Raw genomic sequence first — 26,215 nt, 5'->3', positions numbered from 1 at the left:
TATTCTAGGGAATACACCATACCATATACCATAACTGACAAAGAACCTAGGAGTATACCCAGGAGAGAAGAATTAGTGTGAATGCATTAATGCAGTAGAGGAGCAGATTTCTTGATTTCTTTTCCTTTGTAAAACCTCCTCCAAAGCATTATTAAGTACTTCTTGTTGTTCTTCTTATAAACTTGTTCTGTTGCTGTGCCAGAAGTGAAGTCTTGTACTTCCTGAAGCCTAAGGACCCTCATCAATAGTGCCTGTAGCTCTGTTGGTGGGAAGGATAAAAATTAAGTTCTGCATAGAAAATCTCAAAAATTTTAAATTGTGCATATATATTTCTAGCTCATATAGGATTTTTTTTCTTTGGTAAAGTTGCTCTATGTCCCATGACAGACTGATTATTTCCATCCCCACACTCTTCAGGATGTGCAGATCCATGGGGTATAATTTAGTACTAGCTCTCCTTAAGCAGCAATTGCTTATGCCTTTTGTGTGACCTTATGATGAAATGGAGGGAGTTGATCTGGATGAAGAAAAACCCTTTTCATAGTCTCTCTGTTTTTCCAGATGGATCTGTTCTCTGCTGTTGCTTACCTTTATATCTGTTGTCACACAGTGGGATAAAGAGGGGGATGTTTGTGGAGGGAAAGAGGAATCGATGATCTTAAAGGTCTCTTCCATCTAAAACTATTCTATGATACTGGAGCTATCCTGGTCTTTTATATCTTAATCCTCATATACTGCTGTCTGTGGGGTGACAGCATTTGCTGCAAGTATAAAGGAAAAAAGTGAGAGTGCTTTCTTGACTACAGTGTAATTTAGGTTTCGTCCTATCTCTTGTCTGAACGCGAGCAGACCTGTAAAATGCAGATACCTTTATTTAGATTTTTAGTTGCTCTGTCACAGTAATTATGCACTTTCTTGTAATCTGTGGTGGTACTAACTTTTTGTAATGATGATAATTTAGATATTTTAACATGTCTGACTTTGACAGCTTATGGAAGTGACGGGGAAAAACCAGGATGAGTGCATAGTGGCACTACATGATTGTAACGGCGATGTGAACAGAGCAATCAACCTACTGCTGGAAGGAAGTTCAGACACGGTAAGGTTTTACTTTCATATTAAACAATTCCTTCTGTGTACTGAGTCTTTCTACTTCAAAGCACTGATAGGGAAATTCATATTTCAGAAGCTTTTGATTTCTGTGTTTCCATTCAAATTACTTTGAAGGAAATGGAGACCAGAGCAGCTTTTCTACTGCATGTATACCTTAGAGTAGGCTGAACTTTGAAAATGTTGTGGATGTTCAGCTGGTCTCATGCAGAGTCCTCTGGCTTTCATTTACATGCAGCATTTTTAACTGCAACAGAACTCAGTGCTCTGTCAGACACAGGCTGGGGTTTTTTTGCTGGAGTGTTTGTAGCTACTCACTAGCAACCCTGAAACTGTGTTTGCCACAAAAGGCAATTTTTATTAACCGCAATCTTTATAAACATAAAGAGCAGGCAGATATTTCAAGTTGTGCAACTTCTGTAGGTGTGCCTTGCCAGTGTTGAAGTTGGAAGAGGTTTGCACATCTGAAAGTTACATTGACAACACTACTAATGGCAGAAGAGGATCCAGCAAGTAGTTGCTTCTTTTACTGTTGCTCATTTGCCTGACTTTCTTGAAAAACAGAGTAGACAATACAATATGTATGTAACAACAAATAATGTCTCTTAGAATGTTGTATACAGCAATTTTTTATCCCAAGAGATCAGGAAAATATGTCTTGCTGTGATTGGAGTTTTTGCTGGAGGGATTTCTTGCAGTTTGAGGCAGTAAACTAGGTTTCATCTCATTTAATTTGGAAAGAAACCTGGATTTCCTTTCTCAATGCTGAACACTGAGTATTTCTTGCGATTTATCAGGATGTGTACTCTGGCTCATTGTTAATGAGGAAACTCACTCACCCCCACACCCTAAATCTAGGATACATGCCATTCTGACTGAGGGGTCTTTCTTTTCTTATCCACTTTTCATTTATCAGAGTTGAGGTCATCTAAAACACAGAAGTATATAATATCGAGTGAGCTGGCAAGTTGAGAGTAAAAGAGAGCATCTCACCTTGATTAAATCTGTCTTGGTAATGTCCTGGTTTTATTATCCTGTGCTTGTCATATTTGCTATTTTCTAGTTGAAAATTATTCTCAAAATTGTTGTAAGTGATCATGACATGGAAGAAACTGCTGAAATTGTTTATCAATTTTATGCTCTACTCTTCTGTCAAGTCATTCTGAACCCACTGTAGGGGCTGTAATTGTAGGGTGTTGTCGTGGTTTGGCCCAGCTAGCAGAGCAGCACCACGACAGTCTCTCGCTTGGTGCATCCATTCACCCCCACCCTCGTTAGGAAAGCAGAGGCCCCAGCGAAATGGGAGTAAAAAGATAAGCAAGGTTGTTGTGGATTAAGACAAGGGCAGGGAGGGCTCACTGCCAATTACAGTTCCAGGCAAAACAAACTCCAGTACTCAACTGAGAGAGGAAAATAGGAAAGTTTATTCTACAAGAAACAGAACAGAATAAAAGTTAAAAGGGAGTAGAATGACGAGATAATTACAACCAGCACTTTAAGATCTCCCTCCCCCATCCCTCCTTTCTTCCTGGGCCCAGCTCCCTGCTCCTGATATCTCTACCTCCTCCCCTCTCAACGGCTCAGAGGAGCAGGGAATGGTGGATGTGGTCAGTCTCTCACAGATGGGCTCTGCTGCTTCTCTCTTCTCAGAGGAGAACAACTCCTGGCATTCTTCCCCTGCTCCAACATGGTGTTCCTCCCCCAGGACACAGTCCTTAACGAACTTCTCTGGTGTGGGTTGTTCCCAACAGCTGTGGCTTCTGCCGATACAGGGTCCCTCACATGAGACGTAGTCCTTGGTGAATATCTCTAGCGTGGATTCTTCTCCACGGTTGCAGTTTCTGCAGTTATATGGTTCCTCTCTCGGGATGTGGCCTCTTCTGGGCATAAGTTTAATGAGCTGCTTTGTCGTGGGTTCTTCCCAAAGTTACAGCTTCTGTGAATATTGGGTCCCTTCCTCGGGACATGGCCTCTTCTGGCCATAGTTTTAAAGAAGAAAATCACTGCCCCTGTCTCGGAGTCTGTAGTGAAGTGATTGGGTCCCTCCCACGGGACACGGCCTCCTCCGGCCAAAATCACCGTCCCTGGCTCGGTGCCTTTAATGAAGTGAATCGCTGTCCCTGGTCCGGGGTCATTATCAAAATGAGTCTCTACCGCTGATGCGGGGTCTTTAAAGAAATGAAAATAAATCTCAGTTTCACCATTTCTCTCCATAGAATGCAGGGGAGTCTCTGCTCCAGCACACCTCCTCCTCTCTTTCATCACTAACCTTGGAGTCCGCATGGTTGTTTCTCTCACTGTTCCTATTCCTTGCACCACCACCAGCCAGAAGGAAAAGAAGGGGCAGAAAAAGAAAGAAGATGGAGGAAGATAGAGGAAGAAACCTCTTCTTCCGGCTTCTTCTTAAAAAGTGATCGTGGAGGCGTCTAATTGGCTCAGTCCCAGAAGTGGGTCTGGCTCAGAGCTGGAGAGAGTTGGGAGCAACTTCTTACAGGAGCCATCTTTACAGACCCCTTCCCCCTTACCAGAAAAGGCTGTCATGTCAAACCATGACTGGTGTGAATAAATTAATTCTTCTTAATGGAAGTTTGTGGACCTCCAACTTGAAGGGTTTCTTTTAAGGCCTTTATACTCCAGAATAGTTTAACCATGGATTTGATGTAAAATTGGAAGCAGAAGTATTACTAGTTCTGAATGCATGTTCCAAAATCTCAGTTTCTGCTTTTACTCTGCTTTGATGTGCTAAAAGTTGGGAGTTTTGCCTCATTTGGAAGATGTATTTATCCAATTTGAGGAATTAGAAGATTAAGGAATGATAACCAGAATGTCTACTTATAATTTTTTTTGGTTCTCTGCCAGTTTTGTCTTTTTTTTTTTTTTCCATGCAATAATCCTTAAGACTTTATGCTTCATGACTTTCTCTCTTTGAAGACTTTTCACTTGCAAGAATTGTGACAGTCTGGCTTTGGATAGACAATCTTGTGGATGAGAGTAGAGAAGGGCATGTTTCTTTGCCCAAGACTTGTAGTCATTTAATTTCTTAAAAGTGTGAGAGGCATTTTATGCCTGACCATGTTTTACTTCCTAAACCTTTGAACATAGAACAAAGGGAACCTTTCATATGATTATTCTTTCCATTTAAGATCAGGCCATCAAGAAGGCTTCTGTTACATAATTTCAAAGATCAGGGCCACAACAGTCATTTGGGTTGCCTCAGACGTTGTCAGCCAAAATTGTGATCAGGTAGCTATTTTACAAAACCAGATAGTTTTGATAAGCTGTGATAGATTCCTATGCCCAGACGTAGCAGTATCCTCTGTCTTAAAGGATATGTCCAACTTCTCAGGGCTTTCCTCAAAATGGTATGGTGGGAAAGCATAGATTTGATGCTTTCACAGTCATCCTTTTACTGATCCTTCCCATGTCTTAATGTCTTAGGGAACATAATGTCTTCTTTCCCTCAGTCTTCAATAGTAAAACCAACTCTTCTCTGGGCATCCGTCCACTTGAGTCAGAAGACAGGGATGGAGGACAGAATGAGGCCCTCTTAGTCCAAAGGGAAATAGTATGTGACCTGCTGCTCTACCTTGATGAACACAGGTTGATGGGGCCACATGGAATCCACCTGACGATGCTGAAGGAGCTGGTGGAAGTGCTCACCAAGCCACTCTCTATCATCTTACCAGCAGTCCTGGCTCACCAGGCAGGTCCCACTGGACTGGAGGATGGCAAATGTAACACCCATCTACAAGAAGACTGGAAGGAGGATCGTGGGAACTACGGGCCTGTCAGCCTGACCCCGGTGCTGGGGAAGGTTATGGAACAGAGTATCCTGAGTGCCATCCTGAGGCACATACAGGACAACCAAGGGTTCAAGGACAGTCAACATGGCTTTATCAAGGGCAGGTCCTGTTTGACCAATCTAATCTTTTGTGAGAAGATGATCTGCTTAGTGGATGAGGGAAAGGCTGTGGATGTGTTCTTCCTGGACTTGAGTTAGGTGTTTGACACAGTCTCCCACAGCATCCTCCTGGAGAAACTGACTGCACGTGGTTTGGATGGGACCTACTCTGAGATAGGTGGAAAACTGACTGGATGGCCAGGCCTAGAGAGTCATAGTGAATGGAGTTAAGTCCAGTTGGTGGCCAGTTACTAGTGGTGTATCCCAGGGCTCAGTGCTGGGGCCTGTTCTGTTTAACATCTTTATCAATGATCTGGATGAGGGAATTGAGTGCACCTTCAGTAAGTTTACTGAAGAGGGACCTGGACAGGCTGGAGTGATGTGCCAAGGCAAGTTGTATGAGGTTTAACAAGGAAGGTCAAGGACCGGGTCCTGCACCTGGGCCACAACCACCCCAGGCAATGCTACATGCTTGGGGCAGAGTGTCTGGAAAGCTGCCAGGCAGAAAAAGACCTGGAGGTGTTAATCGACAGCCACCTGGACATGAGCCAGCCGTGTGACCAGGTGGCCAAGAAGGCCAATGGCATCCTGGCCTATATCAGAAATAGTATGACCAGCAGAACCAAGGAAGTGACTCTCCCCCTCTACTCAGCACTGGTGAGGCTGCACCTCAAATATGTGTTCAGTTCTGGGCCCCTCACTACGAGAAGGACGTTGAGGTGCTGGAGTGTGTCCAGAGATGGGCAATGAAGCTGGTGAAGGGTCTGGAGAAAAAGTCTGATGAGGAGCAGCTGAGGGAGCTGGGGATGTTTTGCTTAGAGAAGAGGAGATTGAGAGGAGACATAATCACTCTGTGCAACTACCTGAAGGGGAATTGTAGTCAGGTGGAGGTCGATATCCTCTCTCCAGTAATGGATGATAGGACACAAGGAAATGGGTTCAAGTTATGCCGGGGAGGTTTAGATTGGACATTAGGAACATCTTTTACACTGAGAGGATTATTAATCATTAGAACAGGCTGCCCAGGGAGGTGGTGGAGTCACCATCCCTAGAGAGATTGAAAAGATGCATAGATGAAATGCTGAGGGATATGATTTAGTTTAGTGATAGGCTTGGCAGTGTGAGGTTAGTGATTGGATTTGATAATCTTAAATGTCTTTTCCAACCATAATGATTCTAGGATTCAAAGTCTTGTAGAATCTCTTAAGCTTTGCGAGATCATCCGGTTTTCCTTTTTTTTAAATGATCAAAGATCTTTCAGCACCATCAGTGGAATAGTAGTATGTTCTGAACTGTATTGACTTGTCTTCTTGCTGTCAGTGCAGTTACTTCTTTCTCCCTGTGAAGTGTCTCTAAAGTTCTGGGGGTGTTTTAGTGTCTAATGCTGTTATTCAGGCTATGGCAGGTGAGGCCATGTGATACTTACTTGAAGAAATGTTATTTGTGTGACAGAAAACCAACATGCTATAATAATATTTGCTATAATATGTAGTTTTAGACTTATAATCTGTGCTGTCAGCACTTCACCTGAGTTGACCTATTCTTCTATACTGGAGATGAAATTGAAAAGTGATTTCACCCTTCTCTCTCACCTTATACCATGTTAAAGAAATAAGAGTGTAACCCTTCTCTTAGTGTCTCCTTTGAGACAGGAAGTACTGAAACATTGCATTTATATTTATAAACTGCTTTGTTGCTACTTTCTCACTAATGTTAATTTTCTCAGTTCAGACAGCTTGGACATTCTTGTCATTGACTGCCTCTTTGGGGCTTCTGAGCTGCTCTTGTCTGAATGGAGAGAAGATAGGACAGGACCTAAAAGTACTGATAGCCAAGCTTTTTTGTTTGATGCAGGTGCCTGTCAGAGGTCATGACTTCAGTGCTTCACAGAAGATGGCAACTTCTTTGCATATGCTAATTTCTTACTTACATATCTTACCTATTCTGTAAGCTCCTAGAAATGGGGACATACTTAGAAACCCATGTTGTGTTTTAACCTCAGCTAGCAACTAAACAACATGCAGCCATTTGCTCACTCCTCCCCCCTAACAGTGGGATGGAGAAGAGAATCATAGAATCGTAGAATGGTAGGGTTGGAAGGGACCTTTAGAGATCATCTAGTCCAACCCCCCCTGTAGAAGTCCACCTTGATTAGGTCACACAGGAACATGTCCAGGCGGGTCTTGAAGACCTCCAAGGAAGGAGACTCCACAACCTTCCTTGGCAGCCTGTACCAGGGCTCTGTCACCCTCACAGTGAAATAGGTTTTTTTTATATTTAAGTAGAACTTTTTGTGTTCTAGCTTCATTCCATTACCCCTTATCCTGTTGCTAGCTGCTATAGAAAAAAAGGATGTCCCAACTTCCAGATGAGGCCTCACCAGGGCAGAGTAGAGGGAGAGGAGAACCTCCCTTGACCTGCTGACCACACTCTTCTTGATGCATCCCAGAATGCCATTGACCTTCTTGGCCACAAGGGCACATTACCGACTCATGGTTAGTTTATTATCAACCAGCACTCTGTCATGGTTTAGCAAGGAACAGCTTTTGCTTGGTAACAGGGGGAACGGGTTGCACTGAAGACCCGTTTAAGAGTTTTTGGACGCTCCCCCGGCTCCTGGATTTAGACCCATCTGTGGCCCAGCTGGGCCAATCTGGTGCCTCTGCAATCACTATTTAGGGACAGGAATTTGAAGTGCTGGCAGGAGGTGTAATAGTGATACAAGATGGAGGCGACCACGCGGACCCCACAGTCAGAGAAGGAAGAAAGAAGGAGGAGCACTAGACCAGAGACCCCTCTGTAAGCTGTGGTGAGAATGCAGGCTGTACCCCTGCAACCCATGCAGGGCCATGGCAGGACTGAGAGCCACCAGCAGCTCCATGTGAGTGCACCCGGACGGGCGAGAGACTGTGTGGGGAGACAGCCATGGCGAAGGCCGTACTGGAGAGCCTGCACACCGCAGAGCAACCCCACACTAGGGGCAGAAAGGAGCTGCAGCTTTTGGGATAAATGCATGTCGGAGCAGCCCGTGGGTGTCAGGAGGTTGGGACATCCCTTTTTTCTATAGTAGATAGTAACAGGACAAGGGGTAATGGGATGAAACTGGAACACAAAAGGTTCCACTTAAAGATAAGAAAAACCTATTTCACCGTGAGGGTGAAGGAGCAGTGGAACAGGCTGCCCAGAGGGGTTGTGGAGTCTCTTTCCTTGGAGGTCTTCAAGACCCGCCTGGACATGTTCCTTTACGACCTGATCTAGGTGAACCTGCTTCTTCAGGGTGGTTGGACTAGATGATCTCTAAAGGTCCCTTCCAACCCCTACCATTATATGAACTTCTATGATGGGTCCTGTGTGTGTGAGGTACCCCACGGACTTGCAGGGAGGACTGGTGCGGAGCCCACCTGCCCTGGGGAGGGACAAAGCTATCAGGAATAGACTGACTGAAACCCCGGACTCCCTGCCTCCTTGGGCTGTTAAGGGGGGAGGAGGTAAAAAAACCTGGATCAGGTCTCTGAGCCCAGGAAGATGGGAGGAGTGGGGAGAAGGTGGTCTTAAAGGGCTGGTCGGACTCTTCATTGTTGTACCACTCTGTTTTGTTTTATTTTGGTTATGTTTTGGGGTTTTAAGGTTATGTTTTAGTTGATGTTGCATTAAATGATTTTCTGTTTTCTTCCCCAAGCCCAGTAGCCTGGTCTGTTTTGTCCTGAACCTTAAGTGGCAATTAAGCTCTCCCTGCCCTTTGGCAATCCTCAGGTCTTCGGTACTTGAGGCTGATCGTGGTCTTTTATTCCCTTATGGGCCTAAACCAGGACGTACTCCCAGGTCTCTCTCTGCAGAGTTGCTCTCCAGCAGTTCAACCCCCAGCCTGTACTGGTGCATGGGGCTGTTCCTTCCCAGATTCAGGACTCTGCACTTGTCCTTATTGAACCACATGACTTTCCTCTCTGCCCAACTCTCAAGCCGGTCGAGATCCCACTGAATGGCAGCACAGCCTTTTGGGGAATCAGCCAGTCCTCCCAGTTTGGTGTCATCAGCAAACTTGCTGAGGGTTCCTCTCAGTCCCCTCACCCAGGTCGTTGATGAAGATGTTGAACAAGATTGACCCCAGAACCGATCCCTGTGAACTCCACTGGCCACAGTCCTCCAACTCGATTCTGTTCCATTGATCACCATCCTCTGGGCTCTGTCATTCGGCCAGCTCTCGATTCACCTCACCCTCCACTCATCCAAGCCACACTGCCTGAGCTTTCTGATGAGGATGTTATGGGAGACAGTGTCAAAAGCCTTGCTGAAGTCAAGGTAGATGACATCCACTGCTCTCCCCTCATCTAGCCAGCTGGTTATGCACTCATAGAAGGCTATCTGGTTGGTCAAACAGAATTTCTCCTTGGTAAATCTGTGTCGACTCCCCCTTATAACCATCTTTTCTTTCATATGTTTAGTGATAACATTCAGGATGAGTTGTTCCATCACCTTTCCAGGGATGGAAGTGAGGCTGATCGGCCTGTAGTTTCTTGGGTCATCCTTCCTGCCCTTTTTGAAGACTGGCGTGACATTGGCCTTTCTCCAGTCCTCAGGCACCTCACCTGTCCTCCATGATCATTCAAAAAAGATGGAGAGAGGCTTAGCAATCACATCAGCCATCTCCCTCAGCACTCTAGGATTCATCCCATCAGGACCCATTGACTGGCCAACAAGTCTTTAACATCTTCCACCCAAGTCCTCTGCTCTCTAGGCCATTCTCCTATCCTTCCCGGACTGGGCTTCCTGAGGGCTAGCCTTGGCCGTAAAGACTGAAGCAAAGAAAGCATTCAGTACTTCGGCCTTGTCTGCATCCTCAGTCACCAGGGCACCCTCTGTGTTTAGTAACGGGTCCACATTCCCCCTTATTTTCCTCTTACTGCCAGTGTATCTGAAAAACCCCTTCTTGTTTTCCTTAACTTCCCTGGCTAGATTTAATTCTAGAAGGGCCTTAGCCTTCCTAGTTGCACCTCTGCAAGCTCTGGCAAAGTTCCTATACTCTTCCCAAGAGGTCAGGCCCTGTTTCCACCTCTCGTAGATGTCTGCTTTCTGCCTGAGTTGTCCCAGCAGATCCTTGCTCATCCATGGAGGCCTCCTAACTCCTTTTCCTTCTTTCTTGTGCATTGGGACACACTGATCCTGGGCTTGGAGGAAGTGATGCTTGAAGACTGACCAGCTGTCTTGAGCACTTCTGCCTTCTAGGATCTTATCCCATGAGATCCCTCCAAGCAGGTCTTTGAAGAGACCAAAGTCGGCAGGTCACAGTCCTGCTTTGTGTTCTGCCTCTTCCACAATCTAGGGGGGAAAAAAAGTAAAACTCATAGGTTGAGATAAGAACAGTTTAATAATTGAAATAAAATTTAATAAGATTAATCATAAGGAAAAGAAGATAACAGAAAGAGAAATAAAACCTAAGACGAGTGATGCCCAATGCAGTTGCCTGTCACTTACTGACCAATGCTTGAGCAGTGATCTGCACTTCTCATGTGTACCAGCTGCTAGGGACAAAATTCTGTCTCAGCCAGAACCAGACAATCTATCTGCCATCTTGATTGTTTGCAAAGAATATCTTTCTTTTTGCTTTGCAACTATGGCTCAATATACTAACCATGCGATTCCATAATATATGCTGTGCTGTACTATTCTTAGCAAGTGTTTTAGTAATTTTCAACTCTTACAGATATTCCTATGGAGCTGATATAATCCCTAAATTTCATTTGAAGATTGAGTTTAATATTAAAGATGAAGCCTGATGTTTGGACCTTGGTCTCTTCCCTTTTTGTGTAGACATTTTTTTTAGTATTTTGCTGTGTGATGTGCTATAGCTGTGGATGATCTGACTTACTATGGCCCCAGTTTTCCCAAATTGTTCTGCTTTTCTGCCTCTTGCTGCGTGATTTCAAGTACTTCTGGATAGTGATTTTTCTTCTTTTTAGCCCCCTTAGGACATGTACTTACTCTTATCGGTGTCTTGTTCAGTGATGCTTATAAGCAATTTTTTCATTTCTTTGAGAGAAAAAGATATCTCTGTGCATGCTGTCTTGCTAGATTTATGGAGATAGTTGAGAGGGAAACTGTTGCTTGCTTTGCAGATTTTCTGTATTGTGGTCATATCTAGGTTTCCTTGAACTAGTAAAAGTCCATTATAGCCAGAAATATTTGGGATTCTCACATTCCATAAGACTGTCTGACTTCTAAAACTTATTTATTTCTCATCTTTCCAAAAATACAGCCTGCATTTCCATTTATATCAGTGTAATTTACAAAGTATTACATTTGTGATGTTATGCAAATACCTGTGTTTTTTCCTATGAGTGGAGAGGTGTGAGGTGGACATATGCATTGAGAGCTGTCTCTTCCTTTTTTACTTTTGTAATTATATTCTACCCAAATAGACTTCTTGGGAGACTGTAGGGGGAAAGAAGAAAAGCCTTGGAAAGGAAAATTCGGAAAACAAAGAGAACAGAGAAAAACGAGGGGACAGAGAAGTGAGTCGTGGACGGGGAAGTTCCAACAGACGGGGAAGAGGAGGCAGCCGTGGCCGAGAGTGTACGTATAGGGATAAAGATTTAAGCACTGTCCTTTCAACTGAAACTTGCTGAGTTAAGAGCAAATGTTTAATGGACTGAAGTCCATTCAAGCAATAGCTCAATGCTGAAGGGATCAGAACTTGTTTGTGCCATAGGTATGCTTTATCTGCCTTCATGACTTGGTTTTGGAATGATCTATGCTTGTTGAGAGCCACTCAGATGACTTGAAATTTTGGTCCTTTTTGATGAATTCATCCTGCACAAGTTGCTGTTCTTGATGTAAGTTTTAGATTTGACTCTTTGTAAGACTGCTTGAGAGCAAATATGTTGCTGCACAGCTGTTTTGTTTCTTTTAATAAAAAAAAAAAAATATCCAGCTTTGACTCCCATCTCCTTTTATGAGTGGGAGAACCTGAAGATGTTCTCATCTTCTCATAAGGAAAATGAAAAGACTGGGAACATTATTAATCTGTAGCATATATTACTCACATAATCTAACTAAAGCTGAGTTTCTACAACAGAGGAAATGCTTTGTGAGTTGAAACATTTAACAATTTTCTACAGTTTATACAAGTGCAATAATACATTGCACAAAAGCAAACTCATGTCTCCAAGTTAGGTAGCATCAGGTTAGATCATCGTTGGATACATGTTGCTCTTTTTCTCTATTTTATCAGCAGTGTCAAGGCCATGTACATTGCCTGTAAGGACCATACACAGTACTGATAGATGAGCAGAGAAACCAGAACAAAAACCATATGTTTAGCTTTTCATTTAAGAGCAGTAAAAATATTTACAGTATTAGCCAACTCTTCTAATTAATTATGTGAATATATTATATATTGTGCCAATGAAGACGGGAGTATTTGTAGAACAGAAAAATGTCAAGATAGGAAAAAATAGTAATAAAACTTGCAACTACACATAGAACAAATTGAAATCAGATCCATCAAAATGGAAGTGATGGGCAAAGTTTTTGCCAGAGCCAGATGCTACTTGTCACCTTTTATAAACTGAAATTCAAGATTTTTCAGATGTTTACCAAATCTTGATATTCTTAGCTTTATGTCCAAGCATTAATGATCTTGTTGCTGTCCTTAGAAGTTGAGCAGTACAAAATCTTGTCAGTGTTTTAAGTGGCCAGTCTTTTTTTTTTGGGTTTTTTTTGTTGGTGGTGTTAGTTTTTTTTCTTTCTTCAAGGAGCCAGCAGTCTTTCAGAGAAACCTTCTCGGGAGTTTTCCACAAAATAATTTAGTTGTAGTTCTTGCCCTCATCTAGTTATCATTCCTCTGATTTAAATAGAGAGATTTTATGTTTCCATAGTTGTATAGGAGAAGAGTTGGTGTTCTTAGTTATCCCTTATTCTTTCACTGTTGCCACCCAGAGTATATTCAAGGAAGATTAGTATGAGTCAGCTGTATTTCCTACCTTGTTAAAGAGATGAGGCCATAATTAATTTAATGCCAGAGAAACAGAAGTGTGTCTGCTGAAGGACATTTCCCTCATCGGATATTTTGCTTCCAAATTGTCTAGTGCAAAGTAAAAATAACTTGCATGTAGCTGAGCCCCAAAGTAAAGGGATGACTGAGATCTGTTGACCATCCCACTCGAAAAACTTGCCTCTTCTTTTGGGGTTTGGATTAGGCAACTGATTATATTGTCTTATGTATGAGTCTAAAGCTTCTCTTAAGCTGTCCTCTATCCACAGTTAGAGCTGAAGAGAATGGAGTGGACAACGATCAAGGAGACAGGCCTTCAGACCGTGGGAAACGTGGCCGTGGGAGAGGTGAGGTGATGGCATTGGTGTGGAACTGACACTGATTTCATGTCCTGAAATGGAACTCTCCCATTTATTTCTTTTAAAGACTACTTTTTAAGCATTTGTTGGTTATCCTTTGATTCCATAAGCTCTTCAGCCACCTTTAGTTTAGGTACATCCCCCTCCCTTGCCCCTTATCATGTCCTGGTCTCAGAACAACCTAAACAAATTGATGCAGATCACCTTTACAGTAATTTCCAATGTAGCAGGTTGGTGTGATCTGGCTGTGGAGAGCTGTTTTCCCAGATCTACTCATACTAGGCTTCTGCAAGTGGGAGTGCACTGGGCTCCTCAGGATGTACCTTGGCAGCAGAAGAGTACAAGATTCCATCTGTAGGGCTCCCAGAGAGGGATTTGATGTGTACTTGTTCTGTTTCTTTGGGGCAGATCCAGTTGTCAGGCTTGTCTTCTGTTTTCAGTAGCGAATCAGAGAAAGTACTAAGCTACTATAGAGACTTTTTGGTAAAAGAAAGAATTTGGCATGGAAGAGTTGATGAGGAGAACTGTGGAAAAAAAGTACTGTGGAGTCTTATGTACAACTGATTCTATCGAGTAGACGAAAGGGGAAAAATGTTAATAATGGATTTGATGTGGAATCAAGGGATGTATAGATGGTTTGGGTTTTCACAGATTGGAGTGGAAAGAGACTTGTTTTTTCAGAGCAGGAGGAATGAAAATTATAACCTAGGTACAGTGCATATCATGTGGAGAAGTGCAATGAAATGAGTCAAATTAATCAAGTGCACAGCAGAGCGAATGTACTTAGTGTCTGACTTGTGAAAAATTCTGCCTTCAAAGAGCTTCCTTCTCTTTGGAATATCCATTAATGAGATATTCAAAGATGAGCAGATCTGACTTCATTGTTTCAAGATGTGCATCTTGAAGGAGTGGAAAGATGCAAAGACATGTAGCTCCTAGAGGGTTGTGAGAATGACTCAGTTGTGCCTGTGAATCAGCAAATACCAAATGGTATGCGCAGAGAGGTAGGTACAGGGGAGGGTATGGTATACTTCACAGTTATGGTTTTTGATATATTAGCACTGTTAATAGATGGAATGTGATTTTCAATATTTGTTATTTAAAATAATCCTTTATATTCATATTATAACTATAAAGGTAGGATTTTTTGAAGCTGTTGGGTGAAACATTAATTTCAAACACAGTTTGGTTTTTTTTTGCTTTATGACCTTATGAACAATACATTGTCAACACTGTAGGTCTCTAGATGAATATCCTGTGTCTCAAGCTGAAGCACTTCATCATAAGATCAAACTGACATATCTGAGTGAAGAAACAGAAACAACTTCAGTCCATTTCTGTTCACAGGCTTAGTGTACATAGTATTACTGTATCTCTACCAAATATTTTAGACTATACTTTCCATGTGAGCAAAGTAGCTTAATGAAGGGACACATGGAGGAGGCAAGGCTTGTTTATTTGCGGCTGTGCAGCCGACTGAGGTAATCCAGGGGTTCCTGGAGCATGGGGAGTGGAGGAAAAGCGAGGACAGCCACCAGGAGCAGGCAGCTCTCGCAAGGGGGACCGTCTTGCTGGGAGGCGGAGCCGCAGCAACTGCAGGGGATTTATTCCTCCCTCAGGGAGCGCCAGCGACCAGGAGCACAGCAAACAGGACTGGCAAACAGGGAGCGCAGCACTCAGGTGTGGTGCAGCACTTTGCGCAGGCAGGGCAAGCAGGGACGACAGGCAGGGTACGACCCCACAGCCTACATAGAGAAACACAAGTCAGAGAAGAGCCTCTGCTTCAATGTAGCCTGAGTGCTAAAGCCAAGGCTCAGGTAGACAAAACCCAGGTGAAGATCAATGCATCCACCCAGACAGAGCTGGTTAGTAGAGATGCTTCAGTCCAGGTGGAGTGCAGGGAGTGTTTAGGATGCTTAGGGACCTATGCTTCTGAGGTAACCATGTGTCATAGGTGCCCTCAAGTTCAAGAACTGTGGCACCTGGTGAAAGAGATGCAGGAAACTGTGAGTAGACTGTAGTATTAAAGGAGCAGAGGTGGAGAAAGACAGAAGCTTCCACAATCAGGTGCAAGCCTCCAGTGAATCTAATATGCTTTGGACCCTGGTAACAAAAAAAAAAGAAGGGCAAGCAAGGGCTCATCTTCAAAACCCTCCTTCCAGAGTGCCCACTACAAATAAGTATGAGGCACTGGCAACAAGGGACTTCGACGAGCAAGCTCCAGAAGGGGAAAACCCATCAAACAACTCACCATCAGCTGCTCCACCAGCACCAGGTAATGGGCACTGTAGAAAGAAGCGACAGGTGCTTGTTGGGGATGACTCACTGCTAAGGGGTACTGAGAGACCCATCTGTGGAGCGGATAAGAAGTCACAAGAGGTGCTGCCTGCCAGGAGCCAAGGTCAGGGATGTGGCCGAGAGAGTGCCACGGCTCGTCAGGGATGCGGGATACTACCCTTTACTTGTGTTCCATGTAGGTATGAATGATGTCATGACATCTCTAGATGTGGGTGCGGATGCAGGGCTACGACTTTATTGCAATCACAGAGACCTGGTGGGACAGCTGCCATGACTGGAGCACAGCCATGGAGGGCTATGTATTATTTAGGAAGGACAGGCTGACAAGGCGTGGAGGTGGAGTTGCTCTCTGTGTAAGGGAGCAATTAATGTGTACCGAACTGTGCCTGGGTGGGGATAAGGAGCGGGTAAAGTGCATATGGATAAAAATTAATGAGCAGGGCAAGGGAAGTGATATTGTTGTAGGAGTTTGCTACAGACCACCTGATTAGGAGGAGGAAGTGGATGAGGCCTTCTACAAACAGCTGAGAGCTGCCTCACAGTCACAATCCCTGGTCCTCATGGGGGACTTCAACCACTCTGATATTTGCTGGGAAACCCACACAGTCCAGGAGGTTCCTACAGATTGTTGACAACTTCCTGTCTCAGGTGATCGAGGAACCAACAAGGAGGGGTGTGCTGCTGGACCTAGTACTGACAAATAAGGAGGATCAGATTGGGGATGTGAAGGTGGGAGGCAACCATGAGTGACCATGAGATGGTAGAGCTCAAGATCCTGTGTGGAAGAGGCGGGACACAAAGCAGAACCATGACCCTGCTGATTCGCCAGAAGGCTCTGCTGCCATTCAGCGGGACCTCGACTGGCTTGAGAGTTGGGCAGAGAGGAACCTCATGAGGTTCAACAAAGACAAGTGCAGAGTCCTGCATCTGGGAAGGAACAACCCCATGCACCAGTACAGGCTGTGAGTCGAACTGCTGGAGAGCAGCTCTGCAGAGAGAGACCTGGGAGTCCTCGTTGAGAACAAATTAACCATGAGTCAGCAATGTGCCTTCGACCAAGAAGGCAAATGGCATCCTGGGATGCATCAATAAGCGTGTGGCCAGCAGACTGAGTGAGGTTCTTCTCCCCCTCTACTCTGCCCTGGTGAGACCTCATCTGGAGTACTGTGATGATTTCTGGGCTCCTTAGCTCAAGAGGGACAGAGAACTGCTGGAGAGAGTCCAGCGCAGGGCCATCAATATGATCAGGGGAATGGAACATCTTTCATACGAGGAAAGGCTGCTAGAAAAGAGGAGACTGAGGGGGGATCTTATTAATATTTACAAATATCTAAATGGTGGGTGTCAGGAGTTTGGGACATCCCTTTTTTCTATCATATTTAGCAACAGGACAAGGGGTAATGGGATGAAGCTGGAACACAAAAGATTCCATTTAAATATAAGAAAAAACTATTTTACTGTGAGGGTGACGGAGCAGTGGCACAGGCTGCCCAGGGAGGGTGTGGAGTCTCCTTCCTTGGATATCTTCACGACCTGTCTGGACATGTTCCTATGCAACCTGATCTAGGTTGACTTCTGCAGGGGAGTTGGACTAGATGATCTCTAAAGGTCCCTTCCAACCCTACCATTCTATGATTAAGTGTTCTCAGGTGTCTATGCTAAAGCTGTTGAATGACTTCAGGATCATTATATTACAAGTGTGTGTTCTGTGGCAGGAAATACCTGCCGCGAAGTTTTCAGCTCTTGGCCTGAAAAACCAGACTCGAAGTCTGCAAACCAGGCTCGAAGCCTGAAACCAGACTCTAAGTCTGAAAAACCCAGGCTTGAAGCCTGAAACCAGGCTCGAAGCCTGAAAAACCAGCTCCAAGCCTACTTCATGCGGCGATCAACCCAGGGTCCGATTCTCAGCTGGGTGGGAAGAAATCAGTCCTACTCAATGTGAGTGATAGCAGAAATCTTCTTCTTTATTGAAAGCAGGCTCTAACTTATATACCCAGCAGCTTCAAAGCTAGCTCAGCAACAGCAGCTAATAGATTACATTCTTATGTTCATCCTACTTGCGGTTTCTGCGATAAGCAAGCTCCCTCACATTTTCCCATCTTGTTTTTCTCCAAAGTTGTTTTCCACCTTGAGCTGTTAGCTCGTTAGCTGAAAACAGTCCGACCTTGAGGGAACAGAAAGCGGCCTGCTGTCTATGTTGATTATGTGACAGCAACTGCTTTAACCATGGCTCTGACTCTGGTCTTGATTGTGCATTAAATTCATATAACTAGAGCTCAGGCTGCCTTGCCCCAACAGGCCTAACATTATACCCCGGGATCCATGTCCATGCTCCCTCAACCATTCCTCCACAAATACCTACTTTAATTTTATAATGCAAGCCCTTGAAATCTGCAGGGAGTTGTATAAAGCAGTGTAATTCACTTCTCAGTATTTCAGGGCTGCATGGCCTTCTTTCTTTGGATATTAGTAGAAATATTTTTTTTAAAACACTTACTGCCATTTCATTCAGTCAGCTTTTCTGTTACATAGAAGTGTCAAATGTGGATTGAAGTACTTCAGCTGAAAGCGAGAGATTGTTGGTACCTACCATAGAACCCTTTTTTTAGAAATGTTTTATGCAGTGTGTGTGTGTTTCAGTCTAGACATTGGATACCAAATTTTAGGGGTCAGCTAATGTCTGAGCCACACACTGTCTTGTTATTTTAAGCTGCCTTCTGTTTTGCCAAATAAAGGGGTCGATGGAAAAGACACAGACACCAACAAAAAGATTAATCTTACTTTACTGTCTACTTCAAAATATTGCAGAAAATAAGATAATGCATTCAGTTACAACAGTAAGCCTATCTTTAAGCAGCAAAGAGCATAAGCAAAGTAATGCACCTAATCATTGCTACATAGGGATAGCGATAGTGATTAAGAAAGATACATCACCAATTACTCTAATACTTTACCATCATCCATATCTCCTTGCTCACTCCTCCCTCCCCATTTCAGTGGGATGGGGAGGAGAATCAGAAAAAAAAATGATAATGATTAAAGGGAATAGGAGAGAGAGAAACAAAGCCCAAGAGACAATTGATGCCCCATACAGTTGCTCACCATCCACTGACCGATGCCTGAGCAGAAATCTGCCCCTCCCCACCAATTCCCCCCAGTTTATATACCGGGCATGACATTCTATGGTATGAAATAGCCCTTTGGCTAGTTGGGGTCAGCCATCCTGGTCATGCTCCCTCTCAGCTTCTTGTGCATCTGCTTGCTGACAGAGTCTGGGAAACTGAGAAAATTCTTAACTTATAAGTGCAACAACTTAGCAACAACTAAACCATCAGTGTGTTATCAACATTATTCTCACACTAAATCCAAAACACAGACCTGTACCAGCTGCTAGGGAGAAAATTAACTATATCCCAACCAAAACCAGGACAAAAGGTAAAAATATTGTTTTAATTTGGGACTTAGTGTGACAAAGAGCTTTTCAAACTCTTATTTTTTTTTCTACTGGCTGTATAAGACAGCAAAGCAGCTTACCATTTCTGTAAATATCTGACTGTTGTCCAGCTTGTATTCTTGATCTCTCTTTTTAAATGTTTTTAGGTAACAAGTATGCTATCCTTGAAAAAATGAAGCTTCTGTTACTGGAATTGCATATCTAATAATTTTCTCATTTTAAAAGCTTAACATAGTTGGCACGGGATTTATTTTGGATTTTGTTTGCCACAACTAGTAAGGATGTTTTTTTCTAAAACATGAATGTAGAGCAGACCTTCTGGTAGTTACGATCTGAAGGCTGATTAGTTTTGCTGCACTTCATTCTGCATCGGTTGAGAAGCTGTGTGTCATGTAATTTTTTGTTAAGATTAGAAAGAACTTAGCTTTAACACATTATATTCAACCGTAAGAGTTGAAAATTTTCTGCACGTGCTTCTAAAAATGATTAGTAGAGTACATGCAGTATATAAAAGTGGACCAGCTTTATGATGAGTAAAACAAGTGATTTGAATTATTACATTTAACTTAAGTGGTTGTTTTGGTAAGATGGAATACCTAAAATAGAAACTTTCTATACTTAGCTTCCTTATCTCTTCCTTGGGCTTAAGCTTCCATCATAGATGGGAGTATGGCTGGCTCTAGCTGTGCTTATTCGCTGGACAGTGACTGATGGGTGAAGGAAAGGAAAATAAATTGGCGATTTAGGATTTTAAATTTGTGCTCTGGTAAACTTGTAGTTCCTTGGTGGTTTCACATAATTACCACATAATTTTGTTGTTAAAACAAATACCATTTTGTTTTCACTCTGCAGCTCTTGAACTTCTCCTGTTCTTGTAATACAAAATAATATTAATAATCTTCCTCAAAAAAAACAACAAACTGGAAATGCCTCAGATATTGAGGTCCTAAAAAAGCAAAGAAGAAAAAGTAAAAGTCTATGTAGGAATATGGCATAGGTAAGAAATAGTTTCTAGCAATTTCTGTAGTCATGTGCTTTATGGATGGTTAAGAAATGTAAAACTTTACATGCCTTGTTGTCACTATGCAACATGCAACAATAAAGCCATTCACCATATCAAGAAGCTCATAAACTAAGGCTGTTAACCAAAATTGGAGGCAACAAGTATTTGGTTTTGTTAAAATAGAAATGCATGTTCTTTTGGGTGATAGCAAGTAAGTTGTTTGAGTAATTTGGATTGGTTAATCTTCATGTCAGTAACTATGATTTAAGGGGAAAGCTGAAGGAGTGTATGGTAGCAGGTTGGTGAAAGCACAGGAGGGGAGGAGTGGACAGGTGAGCTGAGTCAGAGAAGGAAACAAATGGAGCATTTAAGTTTTCTCCTCACAGACAAGGAGTGATAGGGACTTTCTTGAGAGATCAGATTATGCGGGGAGACTGGGATTCTAGAGCACCTTAGGCAAGAAATAGAAAGTAGAGAGAAAATTTTGAACATGTAATGATTTGGCAATAACAGTCACATGTGGAATGGATCTTTAGGTAAGTCTTTTTCTTGGCATTTGGAGCTACTTCACTAGCTACAAAAGAGAGATATAGCAAAGAATTGGAAATCCTATTCAAATGCCTAGTCTTAGATGACCTGTGGTTTACTTGTGTGTTAGGGAAACAAATTTTCCTATGAGCAAATTTGGGAAGTAAAGGATATTTAACTTCAACTTTACAGTAGTTTTCTTCTTCTACCATGATCTTTTCTAACGTGACAGACTAGTGATTGGTGGCTCCTCTGCTGTTGCTGTTAAACGGTGTTTTCTCTCCTAGGGTTTGGACGTGGTAGAGAGAGAGGAGCAGGGAGATTTTCAGCCCAAGGCATGGGGTAAGAAACATGCAGAGCACAGATTTTGACAAGAATGAAACTCAGTGGCAATATTCATTGACGGTGTTGCCACTGGATGTATTAATATTGCTGTATGTTTGATAAACCAATATGGATGCAAAAAAAAAAAATCACAAATCTGTTAGAAGATTAATGGATTATTTTTGTCTTAAACCACTATTTCTAACTGGAGACACCCATACAAACATAATGTATGTTCATTCAGTGTTAATATCTCCAACTTGAAGTTTGTACCTATCAGTAGCAGCCACATAGTGCCTTGGAGGCTGACAGTTCTGTGTGCTGTGTATAGTCCTAGGTCAATTGAAAAATAAATTTGTTTCAGTGTAATGTAGAAATGTGCAAGTTCTATATAAACTCAGAAAGTCTAGCTATTATAAATCATCTCCTGTTTTTGAGATTTAGCTGTTTTGGACATACGGGGACACTGAAACAGAATCAAAAGAGGTTACTCAGCAGCTCTAAAGGTGTTTTTTTTTCTCAATTTTGTTAGAATAACTTGCTTTGTAGAAGTGTAGCCTCCAATACACTCAGTGTTTGTCTTGAATGACATTTTCAATAATCCTTTTTCACCTTTTAGCTGCATCTATGTGTTTTGGCATGGGTGTCAGGAGTGCATTCTGAAATAATCTTACTGCTATTCCGCCTCCTGTCCTGTGCAGGTCTGGTGCTCTGAAAGGACATGATACTGGTTTCTCAACAGTCAGCCACCAGCTGAGAAACTATCAGCTGAGAGGGGCTTATCATTGTGCATATAAGCTAAAGCTTTATAAGACTGGGAGGAGTAGGTATGCTGTTAATTGCTTTTTCAGGAATTGTTTTGGTTCAGTTTCTTTACAGTAATTTCTTTTCCAGTCTCCTCACTTTTTTCTCCTTTTACTACTTTTCTCTTTTTTTCCTTTTTTATGTCTGCTCACAGAGAAAACATTTGTTTAGAAACCAAATCTATCAAGATAAATTATTTTGAAATAGCTGAAGTTGTATTAAACATCTCTAAAAATGACAGTTGTGTTCATTGAATGACCCATGTGTTCTCTTCCATTTCTTAACTTTTAAAACTCTAGGACATTTAACCCTGCAGACTATATGGAGTCTTCTGCCACTGATGGCTTTGGGACAAAATCAGAGGTTTGTGAGACTGGTCAGAATGATGCAGATGATGGAACTGGTAAGATGCTTCAAGAAGTGGAAGGTTTGGAATGAAGATCTGTGGCAAATTACAGTTAAAATATCCATTTTGTTAGTGTTCAGTTCTCAAAATGTGAATACGTTTCACGGGAAACAGATACTAGTTAATTTTTATAGCTTAACTGTTAATAATGTGCAGAACACATGCTGTAGCCTGGTTATAATGATGGGAAGGCAATTTGCAGTTTATTTCAGTACTAACACCCCCTTGAGAGACAAAGGGATTTGAAGAGTTATTGGAAGAATCTTTTATGTGAAGAACTGTTTAGATATCTTAAATACTGCTTAAGAGTTCACATAATGTAGTTAAGAAGTATAAGTCCTATTAAAAGTGATTGGTCTATAGGCATTGGGCAATAGGGTGTGAGTATCTAAGTAGAAGAAGAAAAAAACTTTTTACAGCTACGAATACATTCAGTGATGCTGGGATGGCTTTGGAAGCCCCACATGTACAATGCAGGAATGTAAAGATGTGAGTCTTTGGGATGGAGGAGAGTTTAAAGATCTGCTACTTTTGAAGAGAAGAATTAACTAAAGCATGAGTTAGACACTTGAATGGAAGCGAAAAGAACAGTCTGCCTATCTGAAGACAGAGGCAACTCTGTGTGTGAAGTTTCAAATGTGAAGTATATATTCCTAGCTAAAGGCAAGAGACAGACACAGTTTGGAAAGGAACCACTTAACAGCAAGTTTTGTGATTTAGAAATTATGAATGTGACCTTGCTTGTCTGTGATTGGGAAAAGAGGATACCTTGCTGCTTCCATATTCTGTGACAGGAGATGAAGAGTGTCCTGGTTTAGGCCCATCAAGGGACAAAGGACCAAGATTAGTCTCAAGTACCCAGACTTGAGTCTTGCCAAAGGGCAGGGAGGGCTTAATTGCTTATGGTCCTGGACAAAACAGACAGGACTACTTGACTTGGGGAAGAAAACAGAAATAATCCACCAACAACTAAAATATAACCATAAAACCCCAAAACATAACCAACACAAAACAACACAAAACGGTACAACGATGAAGAGCACAACTACCCCTTAAGACCACATTCTCCCCACTCCTCTCCCGCTGAATGGCTCAGGGGGGCAGGGAATGGGGAGTTTTAGTCAGTCTATTCCTGATGGCTTCTGCCATTTGTCTCTCCTCAGGGCAGGCGGACCAGTTCTCCCTGCACATCCATGGGGTACCTCACACACATGGCAGCCCTGCACGGGGTTGCATGGGCATTCATCCCAAAGGCTGCAGCTCCTTTCTGCATTTTGTGTGGGTCTGCTCTGCAGCCCGCAGGCTCTCCAGCATGGCCTGCACCATGGCTGCCTCCTCACAGTCTCCTGCCCATCCAGGTACACTCACCCAGAGCTGCTGGTGACTCTCAGTCCTGCCATGGCCCTCCATGGGTTGCAGGGGTACAGCCGCATTCTCACCATGGCTTGCAGAGGGATCTCCGTTCTGGTGCTCCTCCTTTCTTCCTTGTTCTCTGACTGTTGGGTCCGCATGGTCACCTCCATCTTGTATCACTCTTACACCTCCTACCTAGCACTTCAAATTTCAGTCTCTAAATAGTGATCTCAGAGGACCCAGATTGGCCCAGCCGGGCTGGAGGTGAGTCTGTACCCAAGAATTGGGGGAAGTCCGAGAACTCTTTACTGGGACTGCACTGCAGCCCCCTCCCTCTGTAACCAAGCTAAAGTGATTCCTCGCGAAATGATGACAAAGACAAAGGAAACTCTGGCTCAGGACAAAGAAATTCATGTACATTATTGCACAGGTCATTCAGCCTCACTTCCATCCCAGGAAAGGTGATGGAAAAACTCATCCTGAATGTCATCACTAAACATATGAAGGAAAAGGTGGTTATCAGGGAGAGTCAACATGTATTCACCAAGGGGAAATCCTATTTGACCAACCTGATAGCCTTCTATGAGTGCATAACCAGCTGGCTAGATGAGGGGAGAACAGCGGATGTCATCTACCTTGACTTCAGCAAGGCTTTTAACACTGTCTCCCATAACATCCTCATCAGAAAGCTCAGGCAGTGTGGCTTGGATGAGTGGACAGTGAGATGGATGTAGAGCTGGCTGAATGACGGAACCCAGAGGGTGGTGACCATTGGCCAATGCTATCCTGGGATGCATCAAGAGTGTGGGCAGCAGGTCAAGGGAGGTTCTTATTCCCCTCTACTCTGCCTTGGTGTGAGGCCTCATCTGGAGTACTGTGTCCAGTTCTGGGCGCCTCAGCTCAAGAGGGACAGAGAACTTCTGAAGAAAGTCCAGCACAGGGCCACCAAGATGATCAGGGGACTGGAACATCTTTCATATGAGGAAAGGCTGCGGGAACTGGGGCTGTTTAGTCTAGAAAAGAGGAGACTGAGGGGGGAATCTTATTAATATTTACAAATATCTAAATGGTAGGTGTTAGGAGGTTGGGACATCCCTTTTTTCTATAGTAGCTAGCAACAGGACAAGGGGTAATGGGATGAAGCTGGAACACAAAAAGTTCCATTGAAATATAAGAAAAAAATATTTTACTGTGAAGGGTGATGGAGCACTGACATGGGCTGCCCAGGGAGGGTGTGGAGTCTCCTTCCTTGGAGGTCTTCAAGACCCACCTGGACATGTTCCTATGCAACCTGGTCTAGGTTGATCTGCTTCTGCAGGGGGGTTGGGCTAGATGATCTCTAAAGGTCCCTTCCAACCCTACCATTCTTTGACTGTCCATGCTTGGGAACCACTGAGTGATGCAAAAGGGTGGTGGGCTTTTTTTTTTAACCCCAACAAAGGGTAACTCTCCTGATGTCTTGATTGTTGAAGCCTACTCATGATTTTTCAGCAACCCCTGTTTCAAAAGCGGAATACAAATAGTGGAGGCCACGACATGCTCCATAGAGCTCTGCTATGAGCTGCTTGAGCTGCAGCTTTTGAAACTTCATACAAGCCATTTTCCATTTAACCAGAGAAGATAATAACAGGCTCAGAGTTTAGGAGGGCTTATTAGATGGCTATCTTGTCCCTCTGAGTGCCTTCTAGTCGATTGTGGGAGAGTAGCCCTGAGTATATTAATGCTTATTGAAAGTGAGCTAAATATTGTGTCTTTCCAAGGAATTACTTTTGAAACGACTTGGTACTATAGCACAAACAGAAATAAACTTTTTACTTTCACTCATATTAGTTTTTCAAATAAGTTTATCAGCTAATGAGGTAGAAGGATACTTAATGACTTGAAAATTTCCCTAGGAATATTGATACCAGTGTTCACTGTGATTATGGAGGGCAGGATATCTTGTTGCAAGGTTTGGAGAAGCAGTAAGGTTAACTACCTAAAGAAGGAAGACATATAAGAAAGGCATGAGGAGACTGGACTAGGGGTAGAAAATTGACTGGTTAGTCATCAACTGTAAGACTGTGGCTTATGAATGACTTGGACTTGTGCTCCACTTCCCAAGTGTGTTCAAATGTTTTCTGACCCTCCCTGCTAACTCTTGAGTAGCTTTCATGTGCCTCCTCTATGGCTACAAAAATAATTAGGGAATTGGAACATCTCTCTCATGAGGAAAGGCCTGGAGCTGTTTAGCCTGGAGAAGACAGAGGGAGGATCTTAACAAAAATATAAAAAGGATGAGTGTCAAGAAGGCCAATGGCATTCTGGGATGCATCAAGAAGAGTGTGGGCAGCAGGTTGAGGGAGATTCTGCTCCCCTTCTACTCTGCTCTGGTGAGGCCTCATCTGGAGTCCTGTGTCTAGTTCTGGGCTCCCCACCTCAAGAGCGACAGAAAACTACTGGAGAGAGTCCAGCGCAGTGCTACCGAGATGATCAGGGGACTGGAGCATCTTTCTTATGAGGAAAGGCTATGGGACCTGGGGCCATTTAGTCTGAAGAAGAGGAGACTGAGAGGGGATCTCATTAGTATTTATAAGTATATAAATGGTGGTTGTCAGGAGGTTGGGGCATCCATTTTTTCTGTTGTATCTAGCAACAGGACAAAGGGTGATCGGATGAAGCCGGAACACAAAATGTTCCATTTAA

At 43.2% G+C, this 26,215-nt stretch overlaps 1 protein-coding gene across 8 annotated transcripts in view; it reads left to right on the top strand.

Annotated features, from left to right (window-relative positions):
- Positions 1-26,215, top strand: part of LOC133628520 (ubiquitin-associated protein 2-like) — a 135,153-nt gene that overhangs the window by 45,861 nt on the left and 63,077 nt on the right. For all 8 annotated transcript variants that reach the window (XM_062016801.1, XM_062016798.1, XM_062016797.1 and 5 more), the window contains exons 4-8: positions 989-1,099; positions 11,428-11,581; positions 13,271-13,348; positions 20,931-20,985; positions 22,071-22,174. In XM_062016801.1, the coding sequence (XP_061872785.1) occupies positions 989-1,099; positions 11,428-11,581; positions 13,271-13,348; positions 20,931-20,985; positions 22,071-22,174 (502 nt within the window). The remainder of the gene's footprint in view (positions 1-988; positions 1,100-11,427; positions 11,582-13,270; positions 13,349-20,930; positions 20,986-22,070; positions 22,175-26,215) is intronic.

This window comes from Colius striatus, chromosome W (assembly GCF_028858725.1).
Source record: "Colius striatus isolate bColStr4 chromosome W, bColStr4.1.hap1, whole genome shotgun sequence".
NCBI classification, from domain to species: domain Eukaryota; kingdom Metazoa; phylum Chordata; class Aves; order Coliiformes; family Coliidae; genus Colius; species Colius striatus.
This window is presented reverse-complemented; position numbering and strand designations above follow the sequence as displayed.